Source organism: Monodelphis domestica, chromosome 4 (genome assembly GCF_027887165.1).
Source record: "Monodelphis domestica isolate mMonDom1 chromosome 4, mMonDom1.pri, whole genome shotgun sequence".
Classification (NCBI taxonomy): Eukaryota; Metazoa; Chordata; class Mammalia; order Didelphimorphia; family Didelphidae; genus Monodelphis; species Monodelphis domestica.
In genome coordinates this window covers 68,492,092-68,510,843 of record NC_077230.1, presented here as the reverse complement: position 1 = coordinate 68,510,843, position 18,752 = coordinate 68,492,092, and the positions used below count along the sequence as shown (strand labels likewise).

Genomic DNA, 18,752 nt, shown 5'->3' with positions numbered 1-18,752 from the left:
TTTTGTTGTTGTTGTTTTTCCCCTCTTTTTTAATTACCTTTCTTGAGTTCTGTGGTTGGACTTCGAATTTTCTGTCCAGGTCTGGTCTTTTATTTATGAATGCTTGGAACTCTTCTGTTGTGTTAAATGACCATACTTTCCCGTGTAAGAATATAGTCAGTTTTGATGGGTATTTTATTCTTGGCTGTAGGCCTAGTTCCCTTGCTTTCTGGAATATCATATTCCATGCCTTTCGGTCCTTCAGTGTGGATGCAGACAGATCCTGTGTTATCCTCACCATATTTCCATGGTATCTGAATGGTTTCTTCTTGGCAGCTTGTAATACCTGTTCTTTTATCTGATTGTTTTTGAATTTGGCTATAACATTTCTTGGTGTTGTCAGTTGGGGATTAAATACAGGGGGTGATCTGTGGATTCTTTCAATCTCCACTTTCCCCTCTTGTTCTAGGATTTCGGGACAGTTTTCCTGGATAATTTCCTCTAGTATTATGTCCAGGCTTTTTCTTTTGTCGTGGTCTGCTGGTAGTCCAATTATTCTTAAATTGTCTCTTCTTGAACGATTTTCTAAATTGTCTGTTTTGTGAATGAGATGCTTCACATTTTCCTCAATTTTTTCATTCTTTTTGTTTTGTTTTATAGTGTCCTGCTGCCTTGTGAGGTCACTTGATTCTAGTTGTTTTACTCTGGTTCTTAAAGATTGAATTTCATCTTTGGCTTTTTGGTCGTCTTTTTCCTTCTGGTCTGAGTTTCTTTGAAGATCGTCTTTCATCCTCTTTATCTCGTCTTTCATCTCCTTTGCCTCATCTTTCATCTCCTTTGCCTCATTTTCCAGCGGGATGATTTTGGCTTTCAGGACACTATTTTCTTGTTTTAGTTCAAGTGCCTCTGTTTCCAGATGACTTATCTTAATTTTTAAGTTCTTTTCCCAATTGTCTTCAGCCTCTCTTAGTTGTGTTTTGAGTTCTTCCACAGCCTGTATCCAATTCGCTGGGATTTCTGGTTTATCGTTTGCTGATCTCTCCCCCTCTGTTCCATTTGGTGTCTATTGTAGTTTCTTTCTTCTTTTTCTGTTGTTTGCTCAAATTCAACCCTTCTTTACTCCCTGTATTTGTCTGTGCTCTTGTTCCTCTCATTTTCTTTGTTTTTTGGGGACTTCTATCAGTCTCCCCTCTTGGAGCTTTAATGGAAGATCTCTTGGTGTAGTCTCTGGGGGAGGGTTGTTGGGGGTTTGAGCTTTCCTGTCCTCTGGAGGCTTTTGATTGGCTTAAAGTCCAGCAGTCAATGAGGATGGATGGGGAGCCTGGGCTTCCCTGTGTTCTGGCGACTTTTGATGGGATTGAGTTTGGCTTAGTTGGGCTGGGTTTACTCTGAGTTTTAAACTTCCTGGACAGCTGGAGCAGATATGGAGGATCTCTAAAGCTCTGGCCAGGCTGCCAGGTCTATGCTCCTTCTAGGCTGCCATCTTGACTTTGCCTCTAGGTTTCTGTTTTTTCAGAAGACCCAGCTCTCTAAGGGGGGAGGGGTTGTGGCTTGCCTGGACTCTGAGGGCTCCTGATGGGATTAGGTTCAGGTGGTGTGGGCTGAATGATCCCGGAGCCAAAAAAAAAAAAGAAAAAGAAAAGCAGCAACCTCCTCCTCCACAGTCTGTGTTGAGTGCCCAGAAACTGGCCCTGGTTACTTTCAAGGTAAGCTCTTTGGAGCAACCCCTTTGCCAGCCCTGAGTTTTCTGTCCTTTCAGTAGCTCTGAGGGCTCCTGATGGGATTGAGTTCAGCTGGTGCCCTAAAGCTGGGACCTCCCTTGAGACTCAGATGAAATAACCCAACCAGGGGGCTACAGGCTTCCCCCTTCTCTCTATGTTTCCCTGCAGTCTGTGTTGGGTGCCCCGGAGACTGGCTCGGGTTGCTTTCAAGGTGAGTCCTCAGAGCCCTGAGGTTCCCACTGCTGCCTTGGGCTCAGCACTCTGGGTTGGGGGTGATGGGTCCTCGGACCTTCTTTCTGTCTACCCCTTAGATCTGAGTGATCTAGGGTTCTGGCTTTTGGGGTATGGTACCTTTTGATCCAGGTCCAGGAGGAGGTTTCCCCAGGTCTATCCTGTTGTTCAGCTTGAATTTCAGTGGCCTAGGAGCATTCTGTTTGCGATCGGTAAGGAAGGGTTTCCGAGGTCTCAACTTTCGCTGCTTCTACACCGCCATCTTGACTGGAAGTCAGTTCTGATTTTTAAGACCTGATTTTCCTCTGTCCATTTTTGATTCTCCTTTTTCAATTGGCCCATTTCTTCTTCCATTACTTTTATTTTTTCTTGAATCATTTTCCTTTCTCTGCAATTCTTTCCTTTCTCTTCCCCACATTTCCTCTGTATGTCTTAATTGGTTTTTGAAGTCTTTTTTAAGTTCTTCCAGAAGCTATGTCCAATTCATATTTTTCTTTTGGACTTTTGGTGTGTTTCCTTTGCTTTCACTATCCCCTTCTGTGTCTGTACCTTGCTCTTTGTCTCCATAAAAATTCTTTAGAGTTAGGTGATTTTTTCTGTTGTTTGCTCATTTTCCTATAATTATAGGTTGGTTTGGGGGAATGATGTGATGGTCTGAGGGCTGCAAGCTCTGACAGCTCCTCTCTTTGCTTGATTCAATTGACCCTTGTGATACTAATAGCTTAAAGACTTGCCTCAGGCTTAGATCTAAGCTTTTGATCTCACTCTGAATTTGATCAGGTCAGGGACTGATCAAATTCTAGCCTCAGGCTTAGTTTCAAGTTTTTGGTCTCATTGTGTACTTGATTCAATCAGGCACACCTTTGATTGTCCTGTCTTGGAGATCCACCCTGAATTTTAGGGGGAAAAATCAGTTCTTGGTACTATTATCCACCGCAAAAGTGTGAATTAAGTCCTTGTCCCAATTCTAGACTAGATTTCCCTGGGCTGGGCCTCTGGACTTCTCCACAGGTTAATGAAATTTCAAGGTGTGTGAGCTGGCTTGCACCTCTATTTTCTCAGGCAGAGTTTCAGGATCTGGATGTTGGCTTGGGCATAGGTTCCCAAACAGAAGATTTGGACAGAAGATTTGTGATGGGAGGTGTGTGTAGCTTGCTCTTGGCTTGCTCTTCCCACCTTGCTACAGCTTCTTGTTGGCTCTGGTGCTCTCTCTCACCTCAGTGCCCTAGGTGTTCATTGGCTGCCTTTTGGGTTTTTCTTTTCCTGAAAGTTGTTTCGCTCTATCTCCTTCTTGTTTTTTTTTTTAACTTCTGTATTCATTTTGTGGCAATATTTTAATCTTGGTTGGAGAGAATTCTCAAGGTGGCACAGAGCTGCTGAGGATTACTTCACCATGTTGGGTCCACCCCTGAAACTCTTGCCATTTCCTTCTACAATTCATTTTACAGATGAGGAAACTGAAGCAAACAGGGTTAAGTGATTTCCCCAGGCTCACACAGCTAGGAAGATTTGAACACTTGACTCCAAGGCTAGGTACTCTATCCACCATACCACCTACTTGTCTCTATGTGCCAGACCAATAATTAAATGCTTTAGTAATGCTTACCAGTCAACATTTCTTAGTTCTTCTTCAGACTATTATTAGGTGACCTTTCATTTTGTAACAGCTGATCCATAACCTTATTTTTTGAAGCAGAAGAAGCAGTCCCCCAAATCAAGTCTCACTTCCCCTCTGCAGGAAGAGCTTTATATCTATTACTTAGCTTCAAGTGCTCAGTTCTCCTTATTTTCCCTTCTTTCTTTGAGTCCTTGTCTAACCCTTAACTTCCTGACACAGATTCTATCTCTTCATTTCCTTTTTCTTGATTTATTTTCTTTACGAAGCGCTTACACATTCTTTCAAAGAGCATTTAATTTCTCCCATTGACTGAAGAGCAAAGTGTTCCTTCAATGCTTTCACTTTTTCTGAAAAAGAGAGAGATTAATTTGCCCTTTGCTTCAACCTGGCTCTCACCTAGCTTTGGCAAAAACAGACATAGCATGCTTCCCACAGGTCATTGTAAAATTCCCTTCATCTCTCCTCCATGTTTACTTGATTCAAGATCATCAGTCTTGCCCTCTTTTTGATGGTTTTCTTGGCTAACCACTGTGGATAACTACTAACTGAACACTTTTAACTTTATGTGGTTGACAGAAAGCCTAGCAGTCCAGGTAAGAGAAGAAGATAACTGGTGATCAATCACATGGAGCTACAGGACTCTACAACAGTAGAATATAGATCTATAGAATATAAATCAAACCCAAGGAGATATAGGAATAGACAATAATAGAATTTAGATCTCCAGGATATAGAACAATTACAAGGATTTATAAAAATATATTTCATTAGAATGTTGACTAGTTGCAGGGAGATTTAGGACTATCTCTATAGAATTCTATTGTATATATAAAAATGAGGAGATAGGAGAATAGTCATCAATAGAATATCGATCACACACAGAGATACAGGAAGTCATCAATGGAATATAGATTTATAGAACATTGATCAGTTCCAAGGAGATACAGGAATCCAAGAGATAAGGAATATAGGTTACATTAAATAGTTGGATTTTGTCTAGTTTGTGCCTTGAATCTGCTGAATAAATAAAGCTTTAGTTGGTTGTTTGCCCCTTCCTTTCCCATTTATAGGGTTCTCAGAGAGTATGGGCTATTCCCTATAACAATACTCTGTTCTGTGGTTTCTGTGTTTGATGATTTTGAGCAAAGTCTCATTTATTTAAGTCAGACTTTCCTTTTCTGGTCATAGAATGATCATCTCAGCTACTTTTAATTGCTTGTCATCTGATTCCTGCTATGCCCTAAAAGAAATAGAAGCAAATGAAACCAATTCACAAATGGAAATCTAATCTTCTAATCAAATCTATCTTTGTGTCTCCTTGATGCTAAAGTTTTCTTTCTTGACTGTTAAACACTTTGTGCTCTTGGATTAGGGACATCTGAAAATTTATTTTTCATATACTGCATCAATTCTCTAATCAACAGAAAGACTCTAAATCAGTACCTGTATATTAGAGAGAATTAGTGTGTGTGTGTGTGTGTGTGTGTGTGTGTGTGTATATGAATTTGGTTAATAAATGAGGTGTTCCCCTTGGTGTTCTGGTGGATGGTTTGATAAAACACCTCTTAATTAGTTACCCATCAATTAGAAATGTCTTGGGATGTTTAAGATAAGAGCTGGATAATGAGCTCCTAAAACAACTTATTAAGGTACCTGATTCAAAAGCCGAGTCATTGGCCATTCATCTGATTTATGGAAAGTTTTTGTTCTTGCAGTGATTCTTAGACTTCTTGATCTCAGGGTCCTCTTTATACTACTTAAAACCAGCCAACCAATGAGCAAACAAACCCTTACCTACCCATACCAAGTACTGGTTCCAAGGCAGAAGAATCATAAGGGCTAGGCAATAGGGGCTAAATGACTTGCTCAGGGTCACACAGCTAGGAAGTGATTGAATCCAGGTTTAAATTCAGATTTTTTTGGACTCTAAGGCAGGCATTCAACCCACTGTGCCACCTTGCCACCCAAATGATCTCTAAGCTTTGTGTATCAGGACTCAAGAGAGGACATTTTATTTCCCCCCTATTTTATGTTAAAACAATTTAACATTCATTGAAAAAAAAAGAAGTTTTGAGTTCAAGATTCTGTCCCTTCTTCTAACTCTCCCTCCTTTTCTCCTTGCCCTTCTTCCCTGAGATGATAAGAAATCTGATATAGATCTAACACATGTAATCACTTTTCTCTATTAGTCATTTTGTGGAAGAGATCTAAAATGAACAAAAGGGGGGAAATGAAATATAGTATGTTTCAGGTTGCATTCAGATCCCATCAGTTCTTTCTTGGAAGGAGAGAGACATTTTTCGTCACTAGTCTCTGGGATTGTGTTGAGTCACTGCATTGCTAGGAATAAATAACTAAGTCCTTCACAGTAGTTCATCAAGAAATATTGCTATCACCATGTACAATGTTCTGGTTCTGCTCACTTCATTTTGCATCAGTTCATTTAATTTTAGGAGAAGACACGTTAAAGCCTATTCTACTGGAAACTTGAACTCCTAACATGTTGAAAACTAGATTACTGCATATATAACTGAAATGTCATAGGCTTAGCTCAGAACTCGAGTTGTCATCTTACTACACACTTCTCAAGTTTTTTTTAATTATATTAATTGTCGTCTAAGCTGAAAAGTATGAGGCTCCCTGAGCCCACTGATCTTCTTCTTTATTGACAGGAGGCACAAGCTAATCAATATCTGTACCAGTTTAAGACTCAGCAGCGTGAGCTGGATGATGCAAAGGAAAGAGCGCAGATGGCTGAATCACAAGCCAACAAACTCAGGGCGAAAGCAAGAGAGATTGGGAAAAAGGTATATCACCTATACAGGCGATCATCCATTAATCATTTAACCAAATGCTTTCCATTAAATTTTCAGGAGCTACCTTATGAAAACTTTAAAAAAAAAAGTTAAGCTTAAAAAAAATTTACTCTGCCAAATATAAGAAAGACCTTTCCAAACTTTTATTCATAAGTAATGACTCATCTCATGACAACAAAATTAATAACAATATTCTTTGCATCAGAATAGGAAAATTTCCCATTGATATCATAGAAAATAAATAAAAATTCGAGTCCATATACATACACACAGATATGAATACTTATGTGTGCATGTACATATGTGAACTTTACACATGTATCTGTGTCTATGCACACACAGACATTTACCTGGTGCTTTAAAGTTTTAAAATGTAGTAGTCTTGTGAGGTAAACATAAATATATGAAAAAGTATGTATGTACATATGTGTATATACACATGCATCTAATATATATAGACACATACATTTATCTAATGCTTTAAGGTTTAAAAGTGCTTTCCTTATTATAGTCTTGAGAGGTAAGTAAACATATTTATAGACACACATATGGATAGATACATATGTAAGTATATCTGTATATATACACATGTTTTTATATGTATGTATATAAACACATATCTATATGTATATACACATTTATATTTATCTAATTCTTTAAGGATTAAAAACATTTTCCTTAATAGTTTTATATATTTAATGCTTTAAGGGTTAAAAACACTTTCCTTAATAGTTTTATTTATTTATCTAATTCTTTAAGGATTAAAAACATTTTCCTTAATAGTTTTGCCTATTAATCTAATGCTTTAATAATTAAAAACACTTTCCTTAATAGTTTTATATATTTATCTAATGCTGTAAGGGTTAAAAACATTTTCCTTAAATGGACATTTTTTATTATGAATTCTTTGCAGTTCTGGTGGATCATTATATTGATAAGTTACTAAGTCTTTCACAGTTGTTTATCTTTACAATAATTTTGTTACTGTCTTGAGGTTCTGCTTGCTATACTTTGCAACAGTTTATACAAGTCTTCTCATGTTTTTCTGAAAAAAAAAACACTTTCCTTAATAGTTTTATATATTTATCTAATGCTTTAATGGTTAAAAACACTTTCCTTAATAGTTTTATATATTTATCTAATGCTTTAATGGTTAAAAACACTTTCCTTAATAGTTTTATATATTTATCTAATGCTTTAATGGTTAAAAACACTTTCCTTAATAGTTTTATATATTTATCTAATGCTTTAATGGTTAAAAACACTTTCCTTAATAGTTTTATATATTTATGCTTTAAGGGTTAAAAACAGTTTCATATAGTCAATGCTTTAAGGGTTACAAACACTTTCTTTAATAGTTTTTTAAGGTAAGTAGACATATTTATAACCATATACACATATATCTGAACTAAGTTTGTACGTATGTCTGTATATACACACATGTTTTTTTAGATACGTGTGTACACACCTAATACAGGTATTGAGTGCTTTAAGGTATAAAAGTACTCTCTTTACTCCTGTCTTGTGAAGTAAGTAGAGACTCATCATCTGTATCTTATGAAGAAGCCGAGAGCCCAGATGACTTGTGGATGGTTATATGACTAATAATCCGTGTCAAATGGCAATTAATTTTGTGAGAAAGGTGGACTGACAGGTGTTAGAAGGGGATCACTTGGAATGTCAAACAGATCTAATTGTCCTTCTAAAATGTAGCATTATTGTCAGAGTCACAGAACATGAATGGCATCAGGGGAAAGTATGCCTGGGTATACCCATGGTCATGTGCAAGGGTCGTTTCCCATTCTCTTGGTTCATATATCCCACTGAGGAAATCTGGGAAATTGTGGCATGATGCCCCCCCCTCATGTTGAGACAGATTCTCCACTTGCATGTCATTTTAATAAAAGATTAAAAAAAAAAGCAAAGAAAATAGATGCCCATTAGTTCCATGAATGTGTGGTCCTCCCCTGAGTTATTTATATTTCTAAATGGGAGAATTCTGCCAGTGGAGTATTCCTCCCTCCTCATATTTCCTGTCTTGGTTGAAGGCAAGAGTGGAGAGGAAAAGGTCATTTTTTTATTCTTTTTTTTCCTCTACTTTTTTTCATGCTGGTTTTAATGGTCCTCAGCTGCATAAAGTAACCACCTCATCCACCAATTTCTCAGGGAAGAAGGAGACAGATCTTGAAGTTCCACAATCTCTCAGGGACATCTCCTTTGTGGAAGGCGATGGCCAGAACTTCAGAGGTATCTTCTTCCTGGAGGTCATCACCTAGTGGATCTTCTGTTTTTCCTTAGTCTTTTTTCTTTTCTTTTTGTAGTCTCTCCCAGTTTCTGCCCCAGTCTTTTGGCAGCCATGCTCTGTGGATAGACGATCATTCAGAAAGGAAAAAAGGATACTATTCCACCATCCAGTAATAATAGTCACTCACACTCACACAATGCTTTCAGGTTTGCAAAGTATGTTTTACTAAGGAGCAATCCATTTGTTATTTTAGTAAATTGAAACACAGGTAAGAGAGTGTTTTAAGGAGATGTGAAAGGGTGAGTGTTTTATCCCTAACTGTTTCTGAATTACTGGGATGGAATCTTTCCATTTCTGTGACATTTAAACCCTATTTCCTGCAAAATGAGGGGAATCATTTGTCCTTGGGACAGCTGGGTGGCACAGAGGATATAGCACCAAGCTTGGAGTTGAAAGGCAAATGGCATTTTTTCATCAGAAGTCTCTGGGATTGTCTTGGGTCACTTGGGTCATCTTCTTAAGTTTGAAACATTTCGAGAGGCTTAGGGAAAACTGATCTATTATTAATGGAACGGTGAATTAGTCCAGCCATTAAGAAAAATGTGGAATTCTATCATGCAAGTCACTAACCTTTATATATCCTTTGATTCAGCAGTACCATGGCCAATCTCCCAAAGAGGTCAAAGAAAAGAGAAATGGGAGGTACAAGAATATTCACAGCAGTGAGGCAAGTAGGTGGCTCAGCAGATAGAGCAACAGGTCTGGAGTCAGGAAGACCCCTATTTCCAAGTTCAAATCTGATTTCAGACACTTCTTAGCTATGTGATGCTGGGCAAGTCACTTAATCCTGTTGGACTCAGTTTCCTTACCTGTAAAATGAGTTGGAGAAGGAAATGGCAAACTCCTCCAGTATCTCTGTCAAGAAAACTCCTAATGGCATCATGGGGAGTTGGACATGACTAAAAAAAACAAGTTTTTGGTTTTTTTTTTATATCTTTATACTGGATTAGGAATCATGAGACCTGGGTTCTAGACCTAACTTTGCTGCTAATTGCCTGAGTGAATGTAAGCAAATCGCTTAACCAATTTGGGCTTTTGTTTACTTTCTGTAAAATGGGAAGATTCCACTAAATATTCTTTTTTAAAAAATCTTTTACCTCCCATCTTAGAATAAATATTATGTATTGGTTTCAAGATGGGAGAGCAGTAAGGGCTAGGCAATAAAAATTAAGTGACATTCCCAGGGTATTTGGAGTCTGATTTGAACCCAAGACCTCTGATTTCTAGACCCGACTCTCAATTCTCTGAGCTATCTAATTGCCCCTTCAACTAAATAATCTTTGAGATCACTTATAGTTTGAATATTATATTATCTGAAGTTTGAATCAGTTAAAAAGAGAGTAAAAAATCATTTAAATGGCCAAACATTTTATTGATGTCACTGCCCCAGAGTCCTAGACAGATATAACTAGGATTGGAGTAGCAAAAAAAAAAAATGACAATCCAGTCTAATGATAGCTCAGTCAATAAGAAAATGAGGCAATAAAGTTCTCCAATGTTTTAGTTCCATCTCTTTTGTGTTTCCCTTTCTTTGGGGATCACTATCTCCTCTCTCAAAAGGTTCTTTCCTTTTACTACCTCTGTCATAAGACCAGAAGAAAATAATCAGAGAGCCCCAGAAGTCAAAATTGGCATTTTGAGGCACTCTTTCCCCCCCATAGGTCAGAGATTTCCATAGAAAGCCAGGGGCCAATCAGATGGAGAAGATAGTACCCATTAGAATTCACTCATCAGAGTTGTGCAGATATCAACTTATCTGCAACAGTTCTAAAAATGATGTATAGGATTCAAGGATTCAGAGCCAGAAGGGAATCCAGTCACCATCAAGTATAATCTCTTCATTTTAAAGATGAAGAAACAGGGGGAAGCTGGGTAGCTCAATGGATTGAGAGTCAGGCATAGAGATGGGAGGTCCTAGGTTCAAATGTGGCCTCAGACACTTCCCAGCTGTGTGACCCTGGGCAAGTCACTTAACCCTCATTGCTTAGCCCTTACCCCTCTTCTGCCTTGGAATCAATACACAGTACTGATTCCAAGACAGAAGGTAAGGGTTTAAAAAAAATAAAGATGAAAAAGCAAATCCATAGTTATCTTGCCCCCAAGTTCACTACAATTAGCTGTCCAAAGAGTGGATAATTAAAGCCCAGATCTCTTGAATTTAAATCCAGTGATCTTTCTCTGACATTAGACTTCTCTTGATGGTAATTTAAGTGAAGTTGCCTTGGTGATGAGGACTCTGATGGGGGGACTGGATATATCTTGCTTACAAGGCCAATAAAATGGCTTCAAAAGGAGGACATTTGAGAAAACTATTTTCTTTTCTTAAGAGTTTATTTTTTTTTTAAAACAGTCTTGGTATTTTTCATCTTCAAAACATAGAAAGCACTGTGGCATAGTAGAAAGGACCATAAAGCTCTGAAGTCAGATTTTAGTTCAATTATACTCCCTGACAATACATCTGTATGAACTTGGGCAAGTCATTTCACTTCCATATTTTTCAGTTTCTTACCTATAAAATGAGGGCTGTGAGTTTGATGACCCCTGAGATCCCTTCTCACTCTCAATCTATGACCCTATGTTATAGTTACCGTCTGAATTATTGGAAGACTTCAAAAGTTCTTGGTCATAGCATAAGAATTCAGATTGCTTGATTTCTGAGTCTCTAAACTGATCGGATAGATGAAAAAAATTTTCAGGCTGTTTTAGAATTAGAAAAATATACCATGAAAATGAATTCTGGAACCTCAGTTCAGTGACTGCCCAGAATCATAACAAAATGCATGTATTTGGGTCTTAGGAGGCTGGAGAAGTCATCTTGGAATGAGGTATTGGGATGCTATAAATGATTGACCCAATCCAAGCAAGGGCTATAAAAAAGGAGGTTTAATACAGTTGACAAACACAGTCATCCTGATGAATTCCAAGCCAATCTCTCCCTCTGCCTTTTCTTCATGGAGATGTTTAATAGAGACATAACCTTTGTGGGATGGAGAATCTGCCGGATCTGAGGGGGGGGGGTGACTTTTCCCTCACTCGGTTCTTTTTATATGCTCGAGGGGGGCATCCAAGGGAATTATCCTGGTTGTGCATGAAGCAAAAAAACAGATGCACTTGAGCTGTCTACCTGGTAAAATCCATTATCCAACAGTGGTTTCCATGAGTCTTGTAATTCTTGTGCCCATGGTGTAGGGGCTTCTGACTTCAAACTCTGTCTGAGCCACGGGGGCTGATCTCTCCCTTATAATGTGTGGTCCTAGCTATGAACTACCTTCCCTTCCCCATGTAATCCATGTTAATGCTGATATCGATGATCAACTTCTACAACCGCCTCCTATGTAGCTAAATGTCCTAAATTTGGTCTAAATAGACCATCCAAATGGCAAAGACATTTCAAAATTGGAGGTCTCCCAGGTAATTCAGGGGGATATCTCTCCTGCTTGGTGTACTGCCAAGTTCAATCTTGTATCTCCCAATAAAGTTGTCACTGAAATAAAATACTTCACAGTTATTATAATTTATAATACTTATAATACTTATTATAAATATTATATTTATAAATTTTATAAATATTTATAAATATTACAAATATATTATATTATTATATTATATTATTATAAATAATACTTATTATAATTAAATTCAAATATAGTCCTTTCTCTAATATTTCTTTGTTACTGTTTTTTTCCATTGTGTCCAACTCTTTGTGACCCTATTTGGAGTTTTCTTGGCAAAGATATTAGAGTTGTTTGCCATTTCCTTCTCCAGCTCATTTCATTTCCTTCATCAGCTCATTTTAAAGATGAGGAAACTGAGGCAAACAGGGTCACGCAGCTAGGAAGAAATATCTGGGGCTAGATTTGAACTCAGGAAGAAGAGTTTTCCTGACTTCCCATTGCACCATCTAACTATCCCTGCTTACTTTCTAGGAAGTAAGTCTTTGAGCCCAAGATCTAGGGAGCAGGTCTGAAGTTCTAAAACTTGATGTTTAATATCTCTCTCGGTCATGGTCTACGGTCTGTGGTCTCTGCTAAAGTCTTTTCTCTCAACAGGCTTCCAGGCTCTTTCTGTCCTTGGCCTAAAGTAGAGCGTCTAGGAGTGAGAATGAAAATGTTTATATGACATCAGTGTTTTGCTGCAGTTGAAGAGCTCAAATTCACACAGTTCTGGAGGGAGGCTGTTCTTTCATCATTTTGCCATATTTGTCACCATTATCTAACTAGCATGTAGAATAAGAAAATGTGCAGTAAGTCGCTTTACAATTTGCCCTGTTTTGTGCCATGTATCCCACAGTAATCAGTAATTCACATAAATCTTTCATCTACTATAAGCAACCTTTGATTACATTCTAAATATTTCATTGTTCTACAGTTTTATTACTTCCAAGCTGTTCTTTAAACAAACTGCTTCATAAATACTCTCCCCCCATTTAGCCAGAGGAGTTGTGACTCTGTGTGGGGGTGAGTGTGTGTGTTTGAGGGGGGCTGACAAAATCCATTACCTTTAAATGCATCCATTTACAAATTCCATTTAGGCTCTTTGGCATTGAACCTCTTACACTTTTACAGATCCAAAAGCCAGGGGCAGCGAGGTGGCTGGGGATGGAGAGCCCAGACTAGAGATGGGACGGCCTGGGTTTAGGACTATCATTTCACATCATTTCAAAGTCTCTGAGAATATCAGTTTGAGGTCTGGAAGGGGAACTGGAGGGAGAAGAAACTAGACACACAATTATCATTCACAATACAGTACACAACCCCCGCCCCCAATTTCACACACTCTCTATGTCGCATTTCTGAAGAGGAATAAGCACTCTCTATTTCAGAAGAACTGGAGACCAGATTATTCAAAAAATAGCACTAGCTACATGACTACCAACCCCAGCTAAACTGGAAACAAGTGAACGTGGGGAGAGAAATCATTGAGAATTAAATACCAAAGATCATTGATTTCATATAATTTGTAAAATGTTCTTATATCATCACTTCATTTAGTAGCAAACATCTTTAATAACGAAATGTAAATAAAAATAAATTATTATACTGTCTTGGACTCAACTTAAATGTCTTCTCTCTCTTTCTCTTTCTCTTTCTCTTTCTCTTTCTCTTTCTCTTTCTCTCTCCCTTCCTCTCTGTCTGTCTCTGTCTCTCTCTCCTTCTCTCTCTCTCTCCTTCTCTCTCTGTCTCTCTGTCTCTCTGTCTCTCTGTCTCTCTCTCTCTCTCTCTCTCTCTCTCTCTCTCTCTCTCTCTCTCTCTTCCCCTCCCTACTTCCCCCCCTCTTTTTCTCTCTGTCTGTCTGTCTCTGTTTCTGTAACTCTCTCATTCAGTCTTTCTTCCCCCTTCCTCCCTCCCTCCCTTCCTCTGTCCCTCTGTCTCTGTCTCTCTCTTCCCCCTCCTCTCTTTCTCTGTCCCCCTCCTTCTCTCTCTCTGTCTCTCTCCCCCTCTCTCTCACTCTCTCACTCTCATTGACTCTCTTTCTCTCCCCCTCCCTCCCTCCCTCCCTTACTCTGTCTCTCTCTCTCCTCCTCCTTCTCTCTCTCTTCCCCCTCCTTCCCACTCTCTGTTTCTCTCTCTCCTCCCTCCTTCCCTCTCTCTCTGTCTCTCTCCCCCTCTCTTCCACTCTCTCTTTCTCTCATTGACTCTCTTTTTCTCCCCCTCCCTCCCTCCCTGACTCCCTCCCTTACTCTGTCTCTCTCTCTCCTCCTCCTTCTCTCTCTCTCTTCCCCCCTCCTTCCCACTCTCTGTTTCTCTCTCCTCCCTCCTTCCCTCTCTCTCTGTCTCTCTCCCCCTCTCTTCCACTCTCTCTTTCTCTAATTGACTCTCTTTCTCTGCCCCTCCCTCCCTATCTCCCTCCCTCCCTCTTTCTTTGTCTCTCTGTCTCTCTCCCTCTTCTCTCTCTGTCTCTTTCTGTCTCTTTTTCTCTGTCTGTGTCTGTCTCTCCCTCTCTCACTCACACCCACTCCTCTTTCCCTATCTCCTGTGTCACATTTCAAAAAATTAAAATTAATTAAAAATTAAAAAGATAATAATTGATCCTTCCTTAATATCCTAGTGCTACAAGTAGTTATATTGCTATTCATAATAATGTGAGTGGAAGCATGAGTATACTGCCTAGAGACCTGGCTTTAGAGTCAGGAAGACCTGAGTTCAAGACCCACTTCTGACATATACTAGCTGTGGAGTCCTGTGAGAAAGTTCACTTTAGCTTCTCACTTGCCCCAGGCACTTCCCAAGTTTCACACTCTTGTTAGAAGGTTAATGGGAGTTCTCTATAAGAATGAAATCCCAGGCCTGGTTTATTTATATAATATAATATTTATATATAACAATATATAATATTTATATAATAATGCTACCATTTCTTTGGGTTTCCAAATTTTATCATAATATTTTAATAGAATAAATTCTCCACATTCCCACTTCTCTTAGTCTAAAATTCTAATGACCAACCCAGACATATCCCATATAACAGTGCTGGCAAACCTTTCCCCCCCTCCCAGTTCGAGTGCCCAGAGGGCAAATTCAAGCTGTCTGTGAGTCCGCAATTACCTGAGAGAGCAGAGGGAGGCAGTGCTTGCTTTGGGAGGCAGTACAGAGGGGTGGGGCATGCAAAAAATGTCCTCAGGGGCTGGGAAGAGGGAAAATGGAGCAGCTCCCCCTCCCCTGCTTTGCCAAGGCTGCCATATAACATTGTCCAAATGACCTCATTTCATAGTAATGTATTTTGACCAAACTCTGCACAGTAATATCCCCAAACACCTCTATAATAACATCTGCCTCATCACCCATTTATAACAAAGTTTTCAGAGAACAAGTGCCTCCTGGAATATTGTTTCATCTATCGGAGTGCTAAAGCAATTACTGACCTTAATGACCCTATGCCTGTAGCACCTGCATAGTCAAGATTCTTTAGCCCTAGAGTAATTGACCACTGAGATCATGTGGCACATGACAGAAAAGGGGTGGTAAGAAAGACAGGGGGCTGTTGCTCTCCCCATCAGCTTTTCTTCAATTCTGCTGAATTGGATCACAAAAAAGCAAACCAAAACAACCAAAGATACTTCTAAACTTGGTTGAGCCCCTTCAATAATTGTTGCTATGATCCTCCCCTTTTTGGCTTCTCTCAGCCATCTCTACAGAGATAATCAGTTCGGTTTAGTTCAGTAAGCATTAAATGACCGATACTGGTACAACACTTTTCTAGTTGCAGGGGCTTCAAAGACAAAAATGAAACTGCCCTGCGGTAGCTTAAGTTCTAATGGGACAAAATAGTGAGTTTCCTGATGTCTTGTAGATTTCACCAAAATGACCTTTAGCTGGGGGGGACAGCAGGTGGCTCAGTGGAGAGAGATTGTGGCCTAGCAGTGGGAAGTTTGGGGTTCAAATTTGACCTCAAACACTTTCTATCTGTGTGACCCTGAGCAAGCCTCTTAACTCCCATTGCCTAGCCCTTACCACTCTTCTGCCTTGGAACCAACACCCAGTATTGATTCTAAGATGGAATGTTTTTTAAAGTGACCTTTGGCTGAAGTAATATCTGAAAAATCATATATGATGGAAGTTGTACCACAAAATTACAGAAGGCAAATGTTCTGATTTCCATGAAAGGAAGGAAAATAGAAACTACCAATTAGAGACCAGTGAGTTCGACTTCAACTCCTGACAAAATTATAGACTGCATTGCTAAGAGGTGATTGTAACTATCTAGAAATGATCATCACAAAGAACAAGCTTGATTTCATCAAGAGCAAGTAATAGCAATTTTAGCTTATTTTTTCTTTTTTAGATAGAGTATCAAACTGATAAATCATAGTACACCTACATTTTAGCAAAATTTTATACCCCTTCAAAAATCTAATTTCAAGTAACAAGTATTTGTTTTCTCTCTCTCTCCTACCTCTCCCTTTCTCCCAGGGAGAAAACAAAGGAAAAACAAAGCAAAATATATAGTAAAGAAAAACAAATTCCACATTGTCCATATCCATAAAAAGTGTGTCTCATTCTTCAGATTTTAGTCTATCGCCTCTCACCAAAATGGGTGGGTAGCATGTTTTATCATTAGCCCTCTGGTATTAGAATTGGCCCCTGTACTGATTTGGATTTTAAAGTTTTTACAATGTTGTGAGAATATAAACCATTCTGCTGGTTCTACGTAACCCCACTTTATACATTTCTTCCCAGGTTTTTCTGGAAAAACTTTCATCATTTCTTTTTAACACACTAGTATTTTATTATATTCATGTGCCAAAATTTGTTCAGGCAAAATTTAATAAAGCATCTGAATATCTTGTGGGATAGGTGGAGGAATATTTGCTAGGCAATGGTCCAACCAAAAGAATTCAGAACTGACTTAATTAGCTGGGCTGAAGAAGAAGTCAATGATTCTGGATATTTCTAATGGTAGTACCAATGGATTTGGACGTGGCTCTTGGCTATCAAATTTTTAATTAGCCTAATTTAACCTAAGGTTTTAGTTGCTAATTTGAATGAAAGCAAAGAAAGCAGCATCCTTTCATCCACTGGGTTATGAATGAGAAATCATCCTTTGTGCTGGTGACAAAAGCTAGATAAGGGATTCAGGATTCCAAATGTTTTTGACAAGCTACAACAGTAGAATGAATATAATAAGATGAAATTTAATAGGAATACATACAAAGTGTTAAGCGGCTTTAAAAGTGGCTTTATGATGCTAATCTGAGAGAAGAATGATAAGTCAGCATTTTGTCTCAAAAGAGGTATGTGTGTAGTGATGGGGTTTGGTAGACCAAAAGCTCACTATGAGACAATAGCAAATGATAGCCAAAATGCCTAAAAGGATCTTGGGTAGCATGAAGAGAGCTTTGGCTTCCTGGACCAGGAATAACTGGAAGCTACACCCACACCTGGTACAACTACATCTTTTCAGACCTGAGTGCCACATTTTATAAAGAACCTTGACAAGAGGCAGCTAGGTGGCTTAGTGGAGACAGATAGTCCTGGCCTCAGATGCTGTCACTTAGCCCCATTGCCTATCCCTTACTGCTCTTCTGCCTTGGGACCAATACACAGGTGGAAGGTAAGAGTTTTTTTATAAAATGATGAAGGATCAAACAAATATAAGTGCTTGTGTGCATGGAGAGAAGGGGAAGGATGTGAGGGATTTTGAAGAGGTAATAATGAGATTTGGCAATTTATTTGGATAAAGGTGTGGAGAGAGGAAAGAGTTAATGATAGTTCACTAGTTGAAAACTTTGTGGGGAACTTAAAGGTTGGTGGTGATGAACTCAAATAGAAATGAGAAGTTAAGAAGAGAGAGATAGGTTTAGTGAGAAACATAATGAATTTTGGAAATGTCAAGCTTGAGATGGCTATTTAGATGGAGCTGTCCAAAATGCAGTGGGCAATGTGGTAGGATTCCTCAGTAAACCTGAGACCTGTATATGTAGATTTGGGGGTTGTCTGAATAAATAATTGGAATGATTGGAGCTGATGAAGGAGGGGGGAGGGGAAAGGAGAGAGGAAAAAGAGGAAGAAAGAGAGAGATCAAAGAGTTTAGAGAGAGAAGAGGGTCCAAGACAAAATTTGTGACACATTCTTAAATAAAGGAAGAGACATGGATGATCATGGTGATGCAGGCATGCCCAATGAGAAGGAACAATCAAATCAGTATGGAGAAGCCTAAGAGGGTACATAAGAAAAAAATACCTAGAGAGCATGAGGATGAGGGACTGATACCCAATTTCAAAGAAGTCAAGAAGGATGAGTTCTGAGAAAAGACCAATGGATTGAACAATGAAGAGTAGTTTCAGTTTGAGTACAAGGATGGATACTTTCAGTAAGAGTGGAAAAGTAGTCATATGAGTGAGTGTTTGCCTCTGGATCCATTTTTATTTCTAGAACTTTGTTCCTTGTGTTTTCTTCTTTCCCTTCTTAGGAAATCACATTCTCCTCTTCTTTCTTGCTTGTCCCATCATTGAGTCATAAAGTCCAAAGGGTGGGAAAATAAGTGTGAATTTTCTTGATGTACCTATGGAGGCTCAAGCTGAATTCATTTACAGATGAAAGGAAATCCATCCTCTTCTAACCCCCTCTGCTTTCTTTTAATTA

The 18,752-nt window shown here is 38.8% G+C and overlaps 1 protein-coding gene across 5 annotated transcripts in view; it reads left to right on the top strand.

The window, feature by feature from the left end:
- The window catches only part of LOC100619531 (myosin heavy chain, cardiac muscle isoform-like), a 154,741-nt gene that overhangs the window by 121,285 nt on the left and 14,704 nt on the right, over window positions 1–18,752 (top strand). For 4 of the 5 annotated variants that reach the window (XR_008911103.1, XM_056793437.1, XM_016433447.2 and 1 more), the window contains one exon: window positions 6,222–6,356. Coding sequence is in view for 4 of the 5 variants with exons in the window: in XM_056793437.1 (XP_056649415.1) it covers window positions 6,222–6,356 (135 nt within the window). In the remaining variant the exon portion in view is untranslated. Of the gene's footprint in view, window positions 1–6,221; window positions 6,357–12,719; window positions 12,765–18,752 lie in introns of those variants that run through there. The other variant, XM_056793436.1, reaches the window with a different exon arrangement.